This window comes from Carcharhinus amblyrhynchos, chromosome 27, assembly GCF_965287045.1.
Source record: "Carcharhinus amblyrhynchos chromosome 27, sCarAmb.v2.hapA, whole genome shotgun sequence".
Classification (NCBI taxonomy): Eukaryota; Metazoa; Chordata; class Chondrichthyes; order Carcharhiniformes; family Carcharhinidae; genus Carcharhinus; species Carcharhinus amblyrhynchos.
Window position 1 is genome coordinate 35,327,947 of NC_137350.1, and position 22,419 is coordinate 35,350,365.

Consider the following 22,419-nt stretch of genomic DNA (forward strand, 5'->3'; position numbering starts at 1 on the left):
ATCAAAGCTTCCAGATATTAGCATTTGTAATAATGCATCCAGTTCATTGCTGAATAATCTAAGGAGTAACTTGTATTGTATTTCCCCTGGGTTCCAGTCCCTGTGTTGAGATTGTTGTCTGTTGGGGCAGTTTAGGGCCATTAAATATGGACAAATTATTTTGGCTCTAAAGAGTCAGATTAACATATTTACTTACTTCACCTTATCTTGGGCCTAACCTGTGGCTTTGCCTCCCCACATGGTTATCTCTGGTTTGTTTATGGTTTTTACTTGCGTTTGTTCGTTTAGAATGCTTCTTAGCCTAGTTTCGTAAAACAACCCTTCTATTCAATGTTAGAAGTTCAAGAACTGGTACAATCTAAGTGAAATTGTTGCAAGAAAAATATATTTATCATGTTTTTATTTAAGTCAAATTCTTTGGAAAGTGTTAGTAAACTTGTACATGAACTATAATGCACCAAGCCCAAATCCAACAATGAATGTTCTTTTCTTATTTTTTCAGAGTCCATAGCAGCTAAAATGCACAGAACCACCCGGATCAAAATCACAGAACTGAATCCTCATCTGATGTGTGCCCTATGCGGGGGATATTTTATAGATGCCACAACTATCATTGAATGTCTACACTCATGTGAGTTCACTTCAGTTGTGCTGATTTATGTAAACTCTTCAGTGTCAAGCCCAGGCCATGCCAATGTCTTCCATTTATCTAGTCTACCTTATAGCAGGCTACAGGGGAATAGCATTTTGAAGGTTAAGTGAGAAATTTGTGAAACATGTTGGCAGAAGTTTTACTACTATGTTTTTTTTAGTTCTGAATCTTAATGGTAATATCTACTTTTTCAATGATAGTTTAGGACATCATGGCACATTTCTTTTGGTTCTTTTCATATCTCCTTCACAGAAAAAATGGTCAGTGAATTGAGTTTAGACTTGATTTAAGAATGTAAATACATTTGTGTTTATTTACTTTCGATGCTAATAGACCCAGTCAATTTGTGACTCTAGGTTTCAACTGGTAAAACGTGCAGGACCCTGAATAACTCAATACAACTACATGTAACATGCCAGTTCTTGCCACGTGAGGCCCTATCTATCACTTCATCTGTTTTCCTCATGATAATTAGTAGACATCTTTGTTCATGGCCCAGCGAAACTACTAATCGTGAACCAGATGGAACCCAGGGAGTATTGTTCTCGCGCCATTCACCATACCACAAGCTGAAGCCCACTCTTAAGTGTGTCACAAGTGGAATCAGGTGTTTTACTTTGCCATGGTACCCAGCAGCACCCCTTTAGCTTTGACCTTTAGCCCTCACTCAAACTCGCTCCAATGTTCATGAATGGCATGAGCACCTTTGATTGAAACCTAACGTGCACCTAGACAGGAGGAAGGCTGTAACTCAATCTGACAGTTCATGTGATGTCTCTGAACAGCTGGAGCTTTGTTCAGCTTGTTGCTGAGGTCATATTAATCCTTTCATTATGTTAAAGCCCCTACCCCAACAAGGTAAGTCGCAGCTTTTCTCTATCTGCTATTCCTATCTAGCTAATGCATGAGTTACAGACAAAACATATAGTAATTACAATAAAGTCATTTCCAATCAGGAGTAATTTGCTGCAATTTCATATAGCTCTTTAATCACACAAATTCATGAAAATTTATTTCAGTTTTGCAGTGTCAGTACCTTTGGGATTATGTCTTGTTGTATGTACCTGTATATTTGAGATAAATGCTCCAGACAATTGCTATTTTTAAAACAGAAATTATCCAATTAATTGTTTTTTGAAGAAATTACATATTAATTATGCAATAATTATGAAGTTTTTTTTCTGAAAGTAAGGTTTAATACTTGTAACTTCAGTCCATTTGGCTGCAAATGCAATTGGTCACTTTTTGCTTATTTGCTACATTATTTCACGTCACTTAAGCCCTGCCTGTGATCAATCTAGAACAGGCTGATTATTATAAATAAACATTCCAGCCATGGACTGGAATTATTTATTGATATATTTGACTAACTATGTTGAAGACATACATCATAACATCAAAATGGGGACTGCAAAAACAGTCTTATTGACCCCCACTCCCACAGTTTAGAAAGGGGCCGAAAATTAAAAATAATCTCATCAAGTTCTTTAATCGAAATCAGAAACATAATCCCAGAATTTAGACGACCAGTTTGAAATTCCAGACATTTGATTGGATAAGAGTTTTGTATTCATTTTCACAAATCTATTATCCAACTTATAATCACGTGATTACATTAATGCTTCAAAAGACAATGCACCAATTTACAATAGTCTATTATTGTCTATGTAATTAACTTGATTTCAGTTATATGGCTGGTGTGCAAGAGATCCTCGATATTTATTAATAATCCACTCCCTTTAATTGCATTATAGTCTTGTAATGTTTAAGGCAGAGCTAGATACCAAGAGCTGATTACCAAGTTGGCGAAAGATTATCAGGGGTAGGCAGGAATGTGGACTGGAAGTTACCATCAGATCAACCATTATATTATCTTAATGAATGACAAAGCAGCCTTGAGGATCAGAGTGGCCTACCCCTGCTCCTAATTTGTATGTTTGTATGTATGTAATCATACATTTAATCACATGAAAGAGTGGAAATGACTTATTTTAAATCTACTCCCAACTATCCATTATTGCCTTTTTAAAAATATCTGAATCCATCAGATTCTGTTACAAACTCAGTTATCCAACCTTATCCCTGTGTAGGCAATCTTAACTCCAAAATAATTTATAAGTTTGTAATAGTTCACAAAAGTCAAGTGTTATACATTTTAAGAAGTTGAACCTCATGATTATATTGCATCCGTTCAAACACTTCCAGCTGTGTCCTGTCTTTTATAAAAACCATCTGCACCCCTGAATCAGATGAATGCCTCACAATATTGCCTCTGCATTGTTCTATCTGTAATCAAATACTGTTTATTTACTTTTCTCTATATCTACCCACATAACAGCAATCAATAGGTTCCAAGAAGTAATGAATTGGTCATGAGGCTCTTTGGGACACCATGAAAACATTATAGTCATGTAAATTGAATTTTTTTTTTCCTTTGACAACCCTTCACTATGTTTCTAACTTGTGCCACTCCAACAAAGTCTTATTTGCAATTAACATCACAATTCATATTTCTTCATTGTCCTGAAATTACAATCAAATCCAAAAAAAGGTTAACTGTACACTGTATGAAAATTACATGTTTTTTTAACCAGGAAGAAAGCATATAAAGATGTCCTTTATCTGGACCCTTTTGTCGTGTTCAGTTTCTTCAGCAAGTTTTTTTTTAAATAACTAACTTTTTTGTTACAGATCACATAAAGAGGGTATAAGCTCAGAATAAGAGATCACCCTTTTAAGACAGAGATGCGGAGCGATTTTTTTTATCTCAAAGGGTAGTAAATCTGTGAAATTCTTTAGCATAGTGGATTGTAGAGGTTGGGTTGTTAAGTATGTTCAAGGTTAAAATAGATTTTTAATCAGCAAAGGAATCAAGACTTTTAAGGATAAGGTAGGGAAGTGGAGTTGATTAACTTTCAAGTCAGTCATGATGTCATTGACTGGCGGGGCAGACTTGATGGGCCGAATGGCCTATTTCTGCTGCTACGTCTTTTGGTCATAAAAGTATAAAAATATTACCGATTGCTTTATGTGTATGCGAGCATCAGGCTGGAAGATGAACAATCGATCAGGCTGTGTAATGTGCCCCAGAACTGTTAAGTCTGCGCAGTGAACAAATCTTCTGATGTGCTTCCTGGGGTAAAAATTGGAAGCAGCAACTTAACAAACCCGTTGACGAGGTATTTGCAGAATCTGAAGAGGCGTTAGAAAATATCGTCCATCAAGTTAAATCTAGAAGTTTGGAAAATGGATCGAGTATGAAACCAAAAGCAATTTTGTCAGGGGGAAATATACCAGGAGAAACTGGGGTGAAGATTGAAGTGGATGGCGTCACAGTGAAACAAATAGTTGAATTTGTCTATTAAGGACAAAAATAGCAGAAGGTGGTGGATGTGATTTCCAAGTCAGAAGGAGAGAGACAGCCACAAGTAATTTTGTGAAGATGAAGGATGTGTGAAACTCAAGAAAACAAATCAAGATTTTACATCCTATCCACGTTCATGTCCGCCTCCCGAACCTGAACAATAAGATCTATGGAAGAACTGGGGTCTCTTAGAAAGCGGATGCTAAAAACGATCCATATATATAGACCATCAGACAAGTGAAGGGGCGTTTGCAATTGCGAGAGAGAGCAAAGCAAACCTCGGAAGTGACACTCAGGAAAGCAAATGTCAGTATTTTAATCGGTTTATCAAAGCTGAAAAGCTACAAAAATTTATTCTGGAGGGAGAAGTGAGAAAGAGTGGGGAGAGGGTTGGGGAGGAGTGAGGTAACGTAGGTGTAGTTGGATGATGGATATGACAGAGAGGTTGCATCCCAGCCACGGTGAGTGTGTGAGGACGGCGTAAGGCTGACAAGTGTGACATAGCAAGTCAGCAGATCCCCTGGTGGGAGTAGTTACAAGCAGCGGCACTCAAATAAAAACCCCCAAACCAACTTCCTCCCCACTCGGAATCCTAAATCATAGATTTCCATTATGTGGAGATGCCGGCGTTGGACTGGGGATAGATTTCCAAGTCACTACTTGTTCGGATGCATATATTTCTAACTGAGATTGACCCCGTGTAAAGACGACGTGTGTAATAATAATTCCAAAAAGCATGATAGCATTCGACAATAAATCAATCCGCGTTTAGATTCCGAAATATCAGCATCGTCACTGGCCAGGGGAGGAGAAAGCGGAGTGTTTTTGCGAAGCGTTGAGCGGTTGATGTGACGCCGTGAACCGAAAGAGCAAAACCCGAAGAGTTTATTAATTTATTCGAAAGCTCGAGAGAGTCAGCGCCTCAGTGAATACCATTACTTTGCGCAGGGTAGTGGGTGGGGGGGGGAGTGGTTGGCATGACAGCGGCCGTGAACATTTGGTCTGGTAGCGATGATACCCGGATTGATGTTACTGCTGGCGTGAGGGATGGGTTGGGGGGGGGAGGGGGGAGTCGGGGGAGGGCAAGGGTTGGTGGGTTCCACGTGCTAAAAGTTCAAGTTTATTTATTAGTCACAAGTAGGCTTAGTTTCACGCCGCAATGAAGTTATGTGAAAACCCCCTAGTCGCTACACTCCGGCGCCTGTTCGGGTACACTCAGGGAAAATTTAACATGGCCAGTGCGCCTAACCTGTTGTGTTTTCATGCTGAAGAAATCTGTCAAACTGCACAGGTCTAATCTGAGCACTCGCGGCCTGCATTTGTGACAGGGAGAGGGACAGACAATCTCAAACATAGAGGGACAGTAAGTAGTCTCGCAACACCAGGTTACAGTCCACCAGGTTTAATTTGGTAGCACGAGCTTTCGGAGCGTTGCCCCGTCATCATCCATTCAAACATAGAGGGACATTACTACCCTGGAAAGTGCTCACTCTGACAGAGCCGCATTCACCGACTTCGCTGCTCGTAAAAACATTTTTGGATTAATCGGAAATTTGAGGGTGGTGGAAATGTGGAATTCCTGTCCACACAGAAAAAAAAAACAAGTGCGGCTGGGGTCAATTGAAAACTTTCAAACTGGGATTGGTGAGTGTTGCCGAGTTTGCAGCGTTAAGGGTTAAGGCAGGTGGAGGGAGTTAAACTGATCAACTGCCTCCACACTGGGAGCCGGAGTTTAATAATCCCCTCAATATGAACTCAACGTACCTATCGCTGTAAGTGAGTGCTTGGAATCTACCAGAGTACTGTATTACATCAAAGTTACACCTTGATGTAACCTACATTCTGGGCTAGCTATACCCGCGTCAGCACAGGAATTTCCAGCGTTTTTTTTACTGACTTCAGACGGTCACCGAAAATCTGGGCACCCCTCACCCACCTAAGGCCGCGGAAGATGGAAGTGGAACCCGAAGAGTAGCTCAAAGTGGGACTGCGGCCAGCGACCATCGCCCACTCACTGACCTCCTGCCCTGAAGCAGTTCGCACGGTCTCAGCTAGAGCCCTTGGATGGATTTTGTTAACCTCGACGTCGAACTGTTACTGCTACCCCAGCCACGGCAAATAATAAACACGTGGAAAAGTTCAGATGTACCGCTATCGCTCAGATACAAAACATAGGACGGTATCGGTAAACTCAATAACAGGACTTTACATTGCACCTGTACAAAAGGAATGAAGCAACAATGAAATGTTGCAAACCCAACTCTTTAACCTGAATAGAAACTGACCGCTAACATTTACAGTTATGCCCGTATATTTTTTTTATTGTCGAGTTTATACAATTTTCTAACAGAGATCTCTTTCCTTGCTTCAATCCTTGCAGTTTGTAAAACATGTATCGTTCGCTACTTGGAGACCAACAAGTATTGTCCCATATGTGACGTGCAGGTTCACAAAACTAGACCCCTTCTTAGCATTAGGTGAGTTGTGTTGTCACGTGCTGTATCCTTCTGGGATCCAATGTTTGGGAATATCAATCCTGGAGTGTTTCATTTTGCTCTGAATTTAACATTGGGCCACCCAGCCGTCTTGATTAATAAGGGGATCAGGGGTTGTGGGGAAAAGGCAGGAGAATGGGGATGAGAAAAAAAGCAGCCGTGATTGAATGGCGGAACAGACTCGATGGGCCGAGTGGTCGAATTCTGCTCCTATGTCTTACGGTCTATTCATCCAAACAATTTCTGAATATGGGTCCAGGAAAATATGGGTTTTGATTTGTTAAAGGCAAGTTATAAACCGCCCCTCCTCTCACACACTTTTGTCATTAATGCGGTGCGGCTTCCACTCTTAAGAACGGGAGCAGTGGAAAGTTATGTTTTAGCCGAGGATCACAGTCCCGGGGTGCGGGATAGACCAGTTAGGACTAAGATGATGAAACATTTCTTCACTCAGAAGATAGTGAATGTATGAAATTCTCTATCACAGAAGGCTGTGGAGGCCAAGTCATTGACTGTCTTCTATAAAGAGGTAGAATTTTAGCTTTCAATGGCATCAAGGGATATGGGGAGAAAGCAGGAAAATGGCATTGAGATGGAGGATCAGCCAGGATTAATTTTTATTAGTGTCACAACTAGGCTTTCATTCACACTGCAATGAAGTTACTGTGAGAATCTTCTAGTTGCCACACTCCCGTCTGTTTGGGCACACTGAGGGAGAATTTAGCGTGGCCATTGCACCTAACCAGCACGTCTTTCGGATTGTGGGAGGAAACTCACGCAGACACGAGGAGAACGTGCAGACTCCGCAGAGACAGTGACTCAAGTCGGGAATCGAACCCGGGTTTCTGGCGTTGTGAGGCAGCAGTGCTGTTGAATGGCGGAGCGGGCTCGAGGGACCGAATGGCCTTCTCTTGCTCCGCGATTAATTAGGCTGCAAAGAGCTCTCCTGACATTTCACATATTCAGGTTTATCAGATGGTTTGCCAAATGTTGGCTGTGTCTAGGAATTAACATCCATTTACTTTCAAACGTTATCCCCTTTCCTCTCTTCCAGGGCCGATAAAACATTACAAGACATAGTTTATAAATTAGTTCCGGGCCTTTTCAAAGGTAGGCGTCTATTTTTTTTTCCTCACATTTTACCTTTTCCTCTAAAGAAACCAGTTGTATACAGTTTGGATCTGACCGTGTTGTGCCGGCTTTATTTCTCTTGCAGATGAGATGAAAAGGCGGAGAGACTTCTACGCGGCCCATCCCTCAGCAGATGGTAAACGTTTATTTAAAAATAGGGGATTAAGGTTGTCTGCGAATCTGATACTGTCTTGGGAGCCAAACCTTCCTCCCCCACCCTCAGCTCTCCAAACTGCGTGGCCAATCTCAATCAAATTGGGGAGCCATAAATCAGTAAACATCTGCTTATAATTCATAAATGATAAATGATTGTCCTATATTTGTGTTATTAATAGGGCTGTCATAACTCCGATATTAGTTAATGCTGTCACAAAAGGTCAGCTTTCTGTTCAATCCTACCCCTTCCCCCCAAAAAAAAATACAATATTCCGTAAACCTGAGTGTAATTTGAAATATTTAATATTTTGTGTTTTTGTTTTGAAAAAAGAACTACTTCCTAGAAACCGAGTAGGTCACCGGGCTAACACTGGGGTTAAAGGAAACGCTCTTGGCTGCCAATCTACACAAGCTGTTGTGCTATTGAGGACTTGCGATAAAAAAAGAGATAACATTGTTCTTCTGGTCTGATTTCTAATATCTCCATATCGACTTTCTCTAAATTTGGGGTCAACTAATGGAATAGTCGGGAGGGGGGTGGGGTTCTACATCTTGCCAGTAACTATAAATTTAGGTATGCCATTGAGACCGTGTGTTTCTCCTCACTCCCCACAGTCACAAATGGTTCAAACGAAGACCGCGGGGAGGTCACAGAAGAAGAGAAAAGAATTATCACAGACGATGAAATCATTAGTTTGTCTTTAGAATTTTACGAGGGCAACAAGTAAGTTAAATTGTTTTTTTATCTCTTTAGTTCGAACGGTCTTCAAGTATTATCTTCCGAATTAGGTATCATAAAAATCCTCATAGAATTTGGTGGACTGGCCATGCTAAATGGACCCCAGAGTCATGGGGATTCGCTTGGGTAAATGTGTGCGGGTATGGGAGTAGGGCCTTGCTGGGGATTCGATGGGCCAAATGGTCTCCGTCTGCACTGCAGGGATTCTATGATGAAGTATCACCTTCCGGATTAACAGCGGTAACCATTTGCATGGCTTTCCGCTGAAATTTACAGAAATAAAAAACTCATTTAATTCTAAAAGCAAATTACTGCGGATGCTGGAATCTGAAACCGAAAGAGAAAATGCTGGAAAATCTCAGCAGGTCTGGCAGCATCTCTGTCAGGAGGGGAAAGAGCTGACCTTTTTTTGACAAAGTGCCTCCTGGACTCGAAACGTCAGCACTTTTCTCTCCTTACAGCTGCTGTCAGACCCGCTGAGATTTTCCAGCATTTTCACATTTAATTATTATGGTGCTGACGCTCTTGAACGGGGTAACCGCGGACCCACAGCACCTTGGGTCGAGTAACACTTCTATGAAGGACAGGAAAAGAGTTAAAACACAAATACTGGAATAAAGACAACACATGCTGATGTTGTGGGATATCTGATTTAAATTTTAAAGTTTGTTTATTATTCAGAAGTAAGGCTTATGTTAACACTGCAATGAAGTTATTGTGGAAGATACTGTTAAGATACCCATTTTTTAAACTTTATCTGCCTTGGTCACCTAGAATCCATTAGCTTGAACAAGCTGTTTGCGATTTTCCCTTGTTTAAAACGGGAGGGCACTGGATCTTGTGGTGTAGTGCGCTGGCGGGAACCACACGCCTCTTTCAGATAATAATTGGTCTATCCTTTACTCCCAACATTTTTCTAATGTTGTATAATTGGAGCTGTTGCATTTGTACCAATCCGCTCTGGTGTCAAGTTTGTGTAAGAACCCCCTTCAGGGTAATCCCATCAAAAGAAAAGAACGTGTATTTACATAGCACCTTCGCCTGCCTCAGTACAATGCTAATGGAGTAGCTTTGAAGGGGTGGTTATTGTTATAACATCGAGAAGCGCATGAATTTACATTCAACAATATTCTCCCAACAGCAACCTGACAATGACTTGTTCAATCTGAGTTGGTTGCGGGCGGAATATATTGGAGAGTGTGTGGGGTAGAACTCTTCCTTAGCTGGTGCCTTGGCATCTTCTACATTCACCTGAATCAGTCCATCTTCAAATTTCCACAAATTAAACAATATCGTAACATCAATGCACACTTTTACAAGTCCTGTCACATTTAATTACTTTTAGGTGTCGGGAATCATTGAAAGTGAATTGCAAGAATTTGGTGAATGGATTTGTATCCATTGTACTCGCTATTCCAGTCACTAGCTTCCTTTATAAATTACCGATCACTCTTTATTGAGGGATCACTCTATAGTGATCACTCTTTAGTGATCCCTCACTAAACCAACCCAAGGACTCTTAGCTTTCCGCGGAGAGTTTTTTTTTACTTTGTGATTGTCTTCTTAATTCACCAGGAAGTTTATTGAAAACAGGATATTGGAGACTAAGTACATTGAACAATTGCAATTGGAGTTCTACCCAAATTAACACAAATTCTGTTTCATTTGATCCGCGCTTTCTGAAAAGCTGAACCTCTCAAAACTGTTAAATATTCCAGTTACTATTATAGGGAATGACAAAGTTACTCTAACTGAACACAGTAAACCGCGAGAAAGTTCTCGGTGGCACAGTGGTTACACACAGCGCCAGGGATCAGGGTTCAATTCTGGCTTTGGGTCACTGTGTGGAGTTTGCACTTTCTTCCCATGTCTGCGTGGGTTTCCTCCGGGTGCTCCGGTTTCCTCCCGCAGTTAGCCAAGGGAAATTACGGGGATAGAGTGGGGGAGAGTGCCTGAGTAAAATAGTCTGTCAGACAGTCGGTGCAAACTCGATGGCCCGGATGGCGTCTTCTGCATTGTGTGAATTCTATGATGATACATCGGAATGAAAGGCAATGACTGTTTGGTCTTGTTATTAATTAAATAACTCACTTGGGTTCCTATCACACTTGGCAGCGGTTCCTTCCCTTTCCAAAACGCTTAACCGGCAATGGTGTTTTTATGAAAGTTGTAACTGTTTTGTTGAAAAGAATAGTTAACCCAAACCGTTTCAATTTGTTTTGTCTTAGATCAGAAAAGAAAGAGGTTCCACAGAATGAAGACACAGACAAGGTAATTTCCTTATCAGCGTCTGAATTTGAATGAAATAGCAAAATATAACTGTTATTAGCATTGCCCAGTGTGTTGTGCGTGTCATTATTAACGTCAAAGATTTATAGTTCTTTTGTTTTGAACTTCTTGCTAGGATTAATCTTCTCAATCGTATTTAGTCAAATCACTTTACTTCCGGGGTGCCAGTCCGTCCAGTAGAAAGTAACCAGAATGCTTCCGCAGCATGTAAACTATTCCCAAACTCACATCTGATTGGCAATGTCTAAACTATGAATCGAGGACCAGGAAGTTATTGTAACGGTAGCGGTTTTAAATATCAGGTCAGAAGGTCGTGACTGCAAATATGATAAATATCAACTAAATAATAGAATCTTCAAGCACGGAAGGAAGCCATTTGGCCCATCGTGGCCGTGCTAGCTCTTTGAAAGAGCCATCCCGTTAGCCCCACTGCCGTGCTTATTCCCCGATAGTCCTGATGTCGCCCCCCCCCACCCCCCGCCCCCCGCCCCCCGCCCCCGGACCGCATGCCTTCAGCCATTTGCCCAAATATATCCTATCTATTTGTAGTTGAGCTTAGGAATTGAAGCTTACTTTACACAGTTAAACAATAAAAGGTGACGAAAATACTTAAGAAAGTTCAGGGTTGGGCCAATATGGGAATGTTATTGTCCATTTTCAATCGATAATGTATAATTTAAGCAGATGTGGTGAATTCATGGCTAGGCCTGAGACACAGTGTCTTCTGCATGACAGATTCAAACTTCGCTTTGAAAAATAATGGCTAGATTGAGTTGTTAAGAGGCTAAGAGGCATTTTTGCAAGAACCACATTGAGTCTTTTGAGGGTTATTTTATGGGCTGGAGTCACCAGACACTGTGACCGGCGCTTTAACTGTTTATCCAGTATTTCAGTCGTAATGTTCAATGTAGCGAAACGCTGAATCGATCCTTGGCCTCCAGCCCATTATTTTCTTGTTCTTCTTTAATCAAAAGGCAGTCCCCTTTGGCGGTTGAACGTAACTCAAATTCGGTCCTCCAGATTAACATTGTAGCTTTCCTGGTCACAACAAGGCAGTGAAGTTCTAGAATGTGCCTCTATATTTGGAGCGCGCGCGCGTCTTCTCTTCAGGTTATCTGATCTGATTTGATTTATTATTGTCACACGTATTAATATACAGTGAAAAGTATTATTTCTTGCGCACTATGCAGACAAAGCATACCGTACATTGAGAGGGTGCAGAATGTAATGTTACAGTCAGAGCTAGGATATAGAGAAAGATCAACTTAATGCGAGGTAAATCCATTCAAAAGTCTAATGATGGTAGGGAAGAAGCTGTTCTTGAGTCGGTTTGTCTGTGACCCCAGACTTTTGTATCTTTCTCCCGACGGAAGAAGGTGGAAGAGAGAATATCCGGGGTGCGTGGGGTCCTTGACTGTGCTGGCTGCTTTTCCGAGGCAGCGGGAACCCCGTTCCTTTGCGGAAGTACAGGCTGTCTATTTATTGCATAGACGCGTGGGCAATCTCACAACACCAGGTTAAAGTCCAACAGGTTTATTTGGTAGCACGAGCTTTCGGAGCGCCGCTCAAAAGTAAAACTGCTTACACCGTGATTACAAATTTAGCAATCCTGGTCAGAGTGATCCAATAACGAGCTCGGTATCTTTCGTGTCTGTCAGACTGTCTATGGTCAGAAGACTTGAAAATTATGTGGTTAAAAAGATAGTTTTAGATTTGCCTTGTTAACCTGGTGTTGTGAGACTCCTTACTGTGCCTAGCCCAGCCCAACGCTGACAAGTCCACATCATAGATGCGATACCATACAATTCCTCCTATTGTCTTGTCTGGCTATACCCCTACAAGGCACTAGTTATATCCTCAGATAAAACATTAGGCTCAGCCGTTTATTGTGTTGGACGCAAGGTATTATCTCAGATCACTGTTACCATCTGAAGCACACATTCGCTAACGTCAGAACAGTTTGACTTCACAGTTATCCGAACAACAGTGAGAGCAGCCGGGAGAGAGGTTCGGAGATGTGCTGTTTGCTCAGTTGTTGACCATAAAATCATCCAAACTGTTTTTCATTTGCTTTGGGGTCTCCTTTTGAAAATGCTGTTTGTGTGTGGGGGGAGGGGGGGTGGGGGGGGGGTGCTGGGGGTACATTTCCCCCTCTCATTTCCACCCCAGTCTTGGAAAGAACATGCTTTAATTAGCATTTCAGTAACTCCCAGTGCGAAGTCGCTGGTGCCCCGAGTGAAGGTGTGATACTGTTGACCTTTGACAGCTGTTGCAGTGAGCTCGGTTGGCTGAGCAAAGCGCTGAACAATAATGGATATCTTTATTCATAGCGACCGTGCACTCAAAAGTAAAGCTGCTTACACCGTGATTACAAATTTAGCAAACCTGGCCAGAGTGATCCAATAACGAGCTCGGTATTTTTCGCGGTTGTTAGACTGTCCATGGTCAGAAGACTTGAAAATTATGTGGTTTAAAAAAATAGTTTTAGATTTGCCTTGAAAGTCGCACCTCAATGGCGGAGGGCACTGTCAGCCGGTGACATTATCTCAACCAGATATTCATCAATTCGTGTTTCTTGTCCCCTCTCCCCCAGGCCAACAGTGTACGGTACCTGCGGTGTCCCGCCGCAATGACGGTGATGCACTTGGGGAAATTTCTACGGAATAAAATGGATATCCCCAGCAATTTCCGAGTAAGTTAGCGTCTTAAATTTTTTTTTTAAATTCTGTTTTCCATTTCTTATCTTTGCTAAAATCTGTCTCTTTTGATTCTAGATTGATGTTATGTATGAAGACGAACCGCTCAAAGATTACTACACACTTATGGATATAGCATATATCTACACATGGAGACGGGTAATGAAACATTTTATTATGGGTTTATGCATCATAGATTCAGGTGAAGTTGTATTAGTACTCAAACGTGTATGTATAAGTGTGTATGATAGTTGTGTTAACGTTCATTGTCGATGTTTATATATACACCTGTATATGTGCAGGTGTGCTGAATATAAGCAATTAGGGAGAACGGGTGGGTGGACCTTAATTCGTGTACTTGTCAAAGAACGTTGCTGCGATTTCATACATTGGCAGAACATTGGAAGTGACCTCACAGATATGAATCCCTCTTTGTAATGAATGTTGGATTCTGTGCGTTTCCCTGCGGCGCCTGTTTCAGGTAATCCTCGGGTGATCTGAGGCAGGAAAAAACAGCCAACCAGATTTCAGCTGTCCACCCAAGCGTGAACAAGACGATATTGCAGTCCTGGGAGTATAGTCCCTATTGATTGGAAAGGAGTTGTTTTTTTTTGAGAACAGCAAGGCCTGGGCCCGTGGCCAGGTTGAGAACTCAGATATAAGAACATTCTAATCCGCACCATGATACCTGAGTGCCAATGTCTATCTTTTTTTTTCTCTGTATAAAACTGGTTGCGTGTGTAGTGAGCACTGAGGTAATCGACGGTAATCTATTCATTTCATTGGCTGTTGTCTGTGGGGCCAGCTTTCTGGTGCAGAGATGCAGGTGCATGCGTTACCTGAACTTATATATATATTTGTTGAAAAGACTATCCAAATGTCAAACAGACACTCTCATATTTCCAGATTCTGCCCCAACCAAACTACCTTCAATCCAAGAGAAGATACAAATCTTTTGCAGATGTTAAATCCTAATTTTACATATGTTGGAAGAGACTCACTGTTCTGGATTGGTTGCTCGACTTGTAATATATACTGGCCAGCTGTTCTGACTGTCAATGCAAATGTTTAACATTACACGAATCCAGCTTGTAATTTAATTATCAACATGGGTGCAATACAATAGGAGTCTATTTTCCCACTTTGCCTCTCCCACTGACCGCTGCAATAAATGAAAACATATTTATCTGCCCTCCGTTTGCTTCAATCAGCTAACTCCAGACCCCAAATCTAATTAATTTCCAGATTTCACCACATGTAAAAGGTGTCCAGACAATTGTAACCTCGCCGCCCTCAATATTTAGAAGTCAAAGCACTCACAGGGCATGTGTAGGGATAAAATTGCAGAAATATGCTGGCCCTTTGTACTCCTTGTCTCTTCATTTATTTTTTAAAAACGGTGTCCCGCCCGTTCAAAATTCATTAGCTAATTTAGGAGTAAGTGAAAATTCGTGTGTTTTTATTGTAACTACTTGATAGCCCTACAGTGCTTGGGAAAAGGTTTCTCTGTTTGGGCACAGGAGGCTGTGAGATTAATGAGGGGCTGGGTGTGAGAATTGGTCTTTTTAATACGACAGCAACACTGGATGTTTGATGGGCAAAAACACAAGGCTCATGGTGAATGGCACAGCGGAGTTAAAACATATGGGGAGAAGGTGACATTAGTTAGAGGTAATGGCCACGCAGTGGTTCGCAGTGCTGCCTCATAGCGCCAGGGATCCGGGTTCATCTCCGGCCTCGGGTCACTCTCTGTGTGGAGTTTGCACATTTTCCCCGTGTGGGTTTCCTCCGGGTGCTCCGGTTTCTTCCTACACTCCAAAGATGAGCAGATTTGGTGAATTGGCCATGCTAAATTGCCCATTAGCGTCCAACAATGTGTAGGTTAGGTGGATTGGCCATGCTAAATTGGCCCATAGTGTCAGGGGGATTAGCAGGGTAAAATGCATGGGGTTATGGGAAAGGGGCCTGGGTACGATTGTTGTCGATGCAGACTCGATGGGCTAAATGGCCTCCTTCTGCACCGCAGGGATTCTATGGTTCAATGTTTTAAAATATCTTGGCTTTTATTTGCGAGGGGGGGGTGGGGTGGGGGGGGGGAAGGGTTGCTGAGCGGTAAGAGTTCCGAATTGTTGATATCTCGGGAAATACTAATTCAGGGGACGATATTCCAAGAGTTGAATTCCATGTTATTTCCAGTGTTTGGTTGCCTACGAACCTCATGCACCTTAACGTTTCTCTTCTATGACTCCTTTGCAGAACGGCCCTTTGCCCCTGAAGTACAAGGTTCAGCCTGCCTGCAAACGGTTAAAACTCAGTCACCCGAGCGAGGACTTCGCAAACACCAGCATAAACTCGGAGAGTGACTCAGTCAGCGAGAAGGGCAGCCCCGCCGCCGTCCCTTCCACGTCTTCTTCACTGCCAAGCCCCAGCACGCCGGCACTGTCTCCCAACCCTCAGTATCCAGTTGCAACTGCCTCCATCGTGAACGGCAACACAAACTGTCATCAGATGCCTCCATCTGTCGGCAGAGGCCGAAAAGTGACTGTTAACGGCTCGGCAGCTCCGGCGTCCTGCTGAGAGAGAGGTGGACCAAGCTGAATGTCAAAGCAACCAACAAAACTAAAAGGGGGACTGGCCTGTATATTAAACACAGCGCGGGCAACATCAAACTGGCTGCTGCGGCGTTTATTAAATGTAATATATATATTCTGTTTAGCAATATGGTTATTGTCAGAAACATTTGTATTCCCTACACAGACTTGTAAACGGAAAGGGGCGGAACACACCTCCGGGTTGGAGTCCCAGGCGCCGTTCATTCCCTCCACTTACAGATGTCGAGTACAGTCGATTCCTCTTAAATGAAGGAACATTGGAGAGAGCACGATACAATTTGTGTTTACTGAGAGATCGGGCGTACTTTTTTTTCTCTCTAAACCCTGTATATTTTTTCAACAATTTGCCTTAAAGCCAATCTCATTAGTCGCAATTGTTAAAAAGGGGGAACATTGTATTCATTGTGACAGAGTGATCTCGAATGGCTTTTCGATCTCATTCAGATGGATGGTGTTGTGGCCAATCCGATACTGCCAAACGTTGGATGATGTAAAGCAAGCAACTTTCTTCTGAATGACTTGAGGAGAGTTTTTTTTTCTCTCTCTCTCAAATGTGACAATGTGTGTCAGACCGGTAAAACAGTCGAAAAACTTCAGGCATGTGTGTATTATATAGAGAACAATTTTTTGAAACCTTCCTGGGGCTTGGCGTGGCCTAAAGAGTAGTTTATATTCTGTAACTCCAGCTTCGGGATCTGTGGTAACATGGTTCAATGCAACACTTCAAACGAGTGGAATATGCAACCTAATTTCACTAATTTTGGTTTTGACATTAATTCATGAGCCATGGTTGCGAAACCACAAGTTTCCGAACTCAATTTGCAGAGAAATAGCCAGTCCTCTTAATAGTTCGCCGCCCCCCAGCCCCGGCAGAGAAATTCTCCCAGAATATTCAGAGGTCACCAATTGTAGAGAGCGGCCCTGAACTTGGGCGGAAACTTTCCAATATTGGGGGGTCACTTTTTTCTCAACTGCCACTAGAAATGCTACTTATTGGAGTATCCCTTACCATTCCAACCTTCCTGAGTCAGGTTCTGTTTATGTTTACAGTGTAGGTCACTGGATATATAAAGTTTAGATTCTGGAATTCCTTCGACTGCTGGAATTGCAGTCACTATGGGGGCGGGAGGGGATAGATTCAGTCAGTTTACTTTGAGTGAAATATGTATGGAATGCAATTCGGAATAACTGGATTGGAAACTCATATTGCTGCAAATGTTCTTTCTGCTGAAGTGACTGGAATGATAGCAGCAAATTCCAGAGCTGTCGATAGACAATGGTTTGGACACATTGTTCCTGATTCCAATCGCTCCACCTTTTTTCTACTTCATGGCAGTTGTATTGTTTTCAGACATTGGCAGAGATAATCAAATATTCACGGAGAAAATTTAAGGCATTTCCACCCACCCCACCAAAACAAAACTGATTTTGCAGATAAATAAAACCTCCCCACCAACTTCCTTTCACTTATTCAGTTAACTGGAGCCGACTGTACGATCTAGCATTGCAGTGTTCACATTTTCTTAGTTTGGCGTGCGTGTTATTGAGAGAGAGAAAAAAAACTAGCGTGAGAGTGAGTGAAACACGGATATTAACAATGAAATGACGCATCTGTCCTGCCACATCAAAACAGCACAAAAGAAATGGAATGAATTTTGTTCATAAATTTTATTTTATGTTTTGATAAACCTATTAAATCATTCTAGAAGCCTATTTACTTTAATTATTAAACATCCTCCCATGTTTAAAAAAAATAACCTTTCGATTGTAGAATGGTGTGACAGCTATCCGGTTCAAATAATGACAATATCCATTTATTTTCTAAAGCAAAAAAACATATTGAATAAAGTTTTGAAAGGAATGGATACGGGTAGGACGATATCGTCTCATTTAGCGATTATAAATGGTTGCAAATTGTATGTCGATTGGCCCTGAACTTTTCCAGGGGGATGTATATATATAGAGAGAGAGAGAAAGAATGTGCAACACGCCAGTCGGCGGCTGAAAGGGCTTCCTGCTTCATCGGAGGAGGATTGCTTTCTCAACTGCATTTTGAGCGATCTACGTTTTCAGATTCCAAGCAGTCAAGTCTTTGTGCCCAGCTGGACATCAGCAAATGCATCAACAGTTGCTGCATTTATATAGTGCCTACTTTTAAAAGTACATACTTCATTTGGCTGTAGGACGGGTGTGGGGGGAATCCGAAAAGGTGTTGTACAAACTTGAATTTCTATCCGAATGGAATACGGGTCCAATGTATACGGTCAACATGTTTATCATGAAATATATAGGATGTAAAGCTCCCCTCGTATAACCCCCCATCTGAACAGTAACACCCCCCACCCCCGGCCCCCGCCAACGTCTGCTGAGTTAAAAGGAAAGGAAGTAATAGTCATTGAATCTGGTGCTTCTGAAATCCGTTCTGCCATTTTCGGCAGCCTCATTCAAACCCAGATGACTTTGAGTCCCTTTGGTACTCAACTCAATAGATATCCAATTCTGAACACTGGGTAGCCAATGGCCTGGGGATGGGAGCTGTCTAATTTCGTTGGGTTGGGGCAGTCGGTACTCTGTGGAATGGCCTCGGGAGCATACAAAGGGACTGGATGCCGGCGGGGGCGTGAGGATGGAAGTGCTTCCAATGAGATAGGGAGAGGAAGAGAGTGAAATGTTATTGATGAATGCAGACTCTTGTATAAATAAGAAACCTCCAAATCCACCCGTATTAGATCCATTAACCTTCTTTGTTGACGATCGGCGTATTTCTAATGACACCTGTCTGCCTCAACCCAAGGGCTGTTGTTTATATTTTTAAAAAGAGGTCATTGCCACATAGTGAACTCACCACAGCTGAAATCTGAATCACTGCTGCTCTCGCCAGTCCCACCAACACGGTTGGTACACAAGTCAACAAGAGGTCCAATTCTGAGCACTGCTATCTTTGTTTTAGTTTAAACGGTGAAACTTTGATGATGTAGTGAGCACTGAATGCTGTTCAGAGGTGCCGCCTCTCTTATGGTGAAAAATGCTGCACAGAGAGAGAAATCAGGGTTTTGTATTGGGGTCACAAAGCTGGCGGGATGTGTATTCTGTCCATAGCCAGAATGGGGTGAGGGGAACGGGGGTGGGGGTGGGGGGATGAGAGAGGGTTTGTGGGGGGCGGGGGGGAATCTGGGCTGAGACTTTGCACATCCTTGGATGAAAATGTAACAAAATCGATGGCAAGGAGAAGCCAACAAGCTACCCATCAAGCTCCGCGCAGATACACCTATCAGGAGGGTCGCCATGGTTACTATCGATGCTGGGTAATATCCCCAGGGTTTTTTTTTCTCTCTGTTTTAAATTCTAAATCTTTCATTCAAAATAAAACCCGCCGCATCCCAGAACATCTTCTGAATTCAAATCCGCACACGCCGGTTCAGCTGGAATATATTCCTCCCTAAACGCAGGGATTAAAGCGATTCACACGCACATTCAATATTCCCAACTGATTTTCTTTTTATTATTTCAGAATAAAATAGGATGTTTCACATTTTTCATTAAAAGTTGCCGCAGGCGTTGCAAACATTTAGAAACAAGAGCGAGAAATGACAAAGGGTTTGTATTATTCTCGAACAGTGGCTGGCTCGGTGTACATCCTAGTGAAGATGTATCAATTATACACTCATTTTGATTTGATTTGATTTATTATTGCCACATGTATTGGGACATAGTGAAAAGTATTGTGTCTTACACGCGATACAAACAAAGCATACCGTTCATAGACTACATAGGGGAGAAGGAAAGGAGAGGGTAGTGTTATAATCGAAGCTTGATATAAAGTAGGTCCATTCAAACGAAGAGGCGATATTTGTCGCTGGACAGTTTAACCCAGTATATTAGATTCGAACACATCTGCATTGGATTCTCATTATCTAATGGAACGCGCCTCCATCTGATTCGCGCAGGCCACAGACTGAGTTGGATATCTATCCAGTCTCGGAAGATATGTGTGGAACCGGAAGAGATTGGAGAGGCATTGAACCAATATTTCTCTTCGGTATTCACGCAGGGAGACATAAATGTAGCTGTGGAGAACCCTGGGTTTCAGGGTTGTAAACTGGATAGTATAGCAGTTGATAAGGAGGATGTGCTAGATATTCTTGAGGGTTTGAAGATAGATAAGTCCCCTGGGCCGGACAGGATTTACCCTAGGATTCTCTGGGAGGCAAGAGAGGCGATTGCAGAGCCTCTGGCTCTGATCTTCAGGTCGTCGTTGGTCACAGGTATAGTGCCAGAAGATTGGAGGATAGCAAATGTTGTCCCATCGTTTAAGGGGAACAGAGACTTTCCTGGGAATTATAGACCGGTGAGTCTTACTTCTGTTGTGGGCAAGGTCTTAGAAAAAATTATTAGGGATAGGATTTATAGTTATTTAGAGAGTAATGAATTGATTGGAGATAGTCAGCATGGTTTTGTGGAGGGTAGGTCGTGCCTTACTAACCTTATTGAGTTTTTTGAGAAAGTGGCCAAAGAGGTGGATAGGGGTAAGGCAGTTGACGTGGTATATATGGACTTTAGTAAGGCATTTGATAAGGTTCACCATGGAAGGCTTCTGCAGAAAATGCAGATGTATGGGATTGAGGGTGATTTAGTTAATTGGATCAGGAATTGGCTAGCAGATAGGAGACAGAGGGTGGTGGTTGATGGTAAGTATTCGTCATGGAGTTCGGTTACAAGTGGTGTGCCTCAGGGATCTGTTTTGGGGCCACTGCTGTTTGTAATTTTTATAAATGATCTGGATGAGGGTATAGTTGGGTGGATTAGTAAATTTGCTGATGACACCAAAGTCGGAGGTGTGGTAGATAGTGAGGAGGGGTGTCATAGTTTACAGAGAGACTTGGACAAGTTGCAGAGCTGGGCTGAGAGGTGGCGGGATGGAGTTTAATGCGGAAAAGTGTGAGGTAATTCACTTTAGCAGGAATAACAGATGTGTAGAGTATAGGGCTAACGGTAGGACTCTGAATAGTGTTGAGGAACAGAGGGATCTAGGTGTATGTGTACATAGATCCCTGAAAGTTGGGAATCAAGTAGATAAGGTTGTTAGGAAGGCATACGGTGTCTTGGCGTTTATTGGTAGGGGGATTGAATTTAGGAGCCGTAGCGTCACGTTGCAACTGTACAAAACTCTGGTGCGGCCGCACTTGGAGTATTGTGTGCAGTTCTGGTCCCCACATTATAGGAAGGATGTGGAGGCATTGGAGAGGGTGCAGAGGAGGTTTACCATGATGTTGCCTGGTTTGGAGGGGAGGTCTTATGAGGAGAGACTGAGGGATTTGAGGCTGTTTTCGTTAGAAAGAAGGTGGCTAAGAGGGGACCTTATTGAAACATATAAGATGATTAGAGGTTTAGATAGGGTGGACAGTGATAGCCTTTTTCCTCGGATGGAGAAAGCTAGCACGAGGGGGCATAGTTTTAAATTAAGGGGTGGTAGTTATAGGACGGATGTCAGAGGTAGGTTCTTTACCCAGAGGGTGGTGAGGGATTGGAATGCCCTGCCTGCTGCAGTTGTAAATGCGCCTAGTTTGGGGGCGATTAAGAGATCCGTGGATAGGTTTATGGATGGAAAGGGATTGGTTTAGGTTAGAGGGTCATTGCTTTTTAATTTGTCGGCGCAACATCGTGGGCCGAAGGGCTTGTTCTGTGCTGTAATATTCTATGTTCTGTGATACAGAAAACCATTTCAACATACCCAAGTATCTGTGAGAATGTGGGTGAAAGGGAAGGGGAATTCCTCAGAATGATTTCAACATGTCTTTTTACATTACTGGCTGAAGACTTCAGGACGATTCGCCGTGGAAGAGGCACAGTATTAAGACTTAACCCTGTCCAGCTCCTTCACGTCTGTCACACCGCTGTGACCCTGAACCAGTTTTTTTTAAAAAAAATATGGATTTCTGCCGCTGAACCTCAGTTAAAGTTTGCCATTTAGCTTCTTACCATACTTAGTCGAAGTCGAAAATCCACACTGGAAAATTGTTCAGGGATGGGATTTCTGACCAAGGTAAACATAACAGAATACCAACCATTTAAAAAAATGTAAAATTTTGGGTGTTCACAGAGTGAAGAATAATTCTTTAACTTGGTTACTTTTCAAGAACAAATTGAGCGATTGTAGTTTATAGCGAGCGAGATTTTGGGGATGAAGTCCGGTAGAGATTATGGAATTAAATGAAATACGGAATTCTTAAATCATTTACAACCTTGATGTATAATTATCGCTCTAATTACTTGTTAGTTTCATGG

The 22,419-nt window shown here is 42.3% G+C and overlaps 1 protein-coding gene across 2 annotated transcripts in view; it reads left to right on the top strand.

The window, feature by feature from the left end:
* LOC145359165 (polycomb complex protein BMI-1-like) overlaps positions 1–17,926 on the top strand; it is a 28,047-nt gene extending 10,121 nt beyond the window's left edge. The window contains exons 2-10 of one of the 2 annotated variants that reach the window (XM_080213597.1): positions 503–631; positions 6,397–6,493; positions 7,566–7,621; positions 7,728–7,778; positions 8,414–8,522; positions 10,766–10,808; positions 13,420–13,518; positions 13,601–13,681; positions 15,779–17,926. In XM_080213597.1, the coding sequence (XP_080069723.1) occupies positions 520–631; positions 6,397–6,493; positions 7,566–7,621; positions 7,728–7,778; positions 8,414–8,522; positions 10,766–10,808; positions 13,420–13,518; positions 13,601–13,681; positions 15,779–16,099 (969 nt within the window). In that variant the 5' untranslated portion in view covers positions 503–519 and the 3' untranslated portion in view covers positions 16,100–17,926. Of the gene's footprint in view, positions 1–502; positions 632–6,396; positions 6,494–7,565; positions 7,622–7,727; positions 7,779–8,413; positions 8,523–10,765; positions 10,809–13,419; positions 13,519–13,600; positions 13,682–15,778 lie in introns of those variants that run through there. The other variant, XM_080213598.1, reaches the window with a different exon arrangement.
* The last annotated feature ends 4,493 nt before the right edge of the window (positions 17,927–22,419 follow it).